Source organism: Aphanomyces astaci, assembly GCF_000520075.1.
Source record: "Aphanomyces astaci strain APO3 unplaced genomic scaffold supercont1.814, whole genome shotgun sequence".
In the NCBI taxonomy this organism is placed as follows: Eukaryota; Oomycota; class Saprolegniomycetes; order Saprolegniales; family Verrucalvaceae; genus Aphanomyces; species Aphanomyces astaci.
Window position 1 is genome coordinate 1547 of NW_009799077.1, and position 641 is coordinate 2187.

The following is a 641-nucleotide window of genomic DNA, read 5'->3' on the forward strand; positions in this document are numbered from 1 at the left end:
GATCACTAATGTGTCATCGTTGATGCCAGCGACCTCGAGTCGGACTGTGCCACGGCCGATGACATGGAGTTGGTGGCCGTCGGCTGCACCAGCAAAGGATGAGAATGGTTCGTAGGTGATAAACCACTCACGATGGAAAGTGGAGTGCTTGGATCCACCACTGTCTACCGTCCAGTGACGGGATCGACTTTGCTCTTTGACAACCGGGCTGGTTGGTGACACGCGAAGTGCCCATCCAGTACCCGTAAATACAAGTGATTCTGCAGGGTGGGTGTGGTGGACGGCCATAACATTTGCCGAACGTAGTCAAAACCAGCGAATTCCTTTGCCAAGTTCAGCGTCCCCTCGTGGAGCTTTTCGTCGTTCAATGCATGTGGCTGCTCCGTGAACTGCGGGTCAAAGTTGTTGACCCAGTCGTCCCCGGCGGGTTTGGGCAGAATCGGCGGTACGAGCTCATTCTTTCGCACGCTGTCCCAGTTGGTGCCGCGGAACCACGCGTGGTCTTTGACGTCGGCGATGCCGTTCAAATAGCCGAGTCGGCGGGACGGGTCTTTCTCGAGCAACGTCGTGAGCAAGTCCAGAAACTCGGGCGTCATGGTGGATGTGAACTTTGGGCTTTGGAACAAGATGCGTTGGTGGGT

At 56.0% G+C, this 641-nt stretch overlaps 1 protein-coding gene across 1 annotated transcript; it reads right to left on the minus strand.

Annotated features, from left to right (window-relative positions):
• Window positions 1–164: 164 nt before the first annotated feature.
• Window positions 165–596, minus strand: H257_19577 (hypothetical protein; the record flags this gene model as incomplete). Its single annotated transcript, XM_009848711.1, has 1 exon — window positions 165–596. The coding sequence occupies one exon, from the start codon at window positions 594–596 to the stop codon at window positions 165–167; it is 432 nt and encodes a 143-aa protein (XP_009847013.1).
• Between the last annotated feature and the right edge of the window lie 45 nt (window positions 597–641).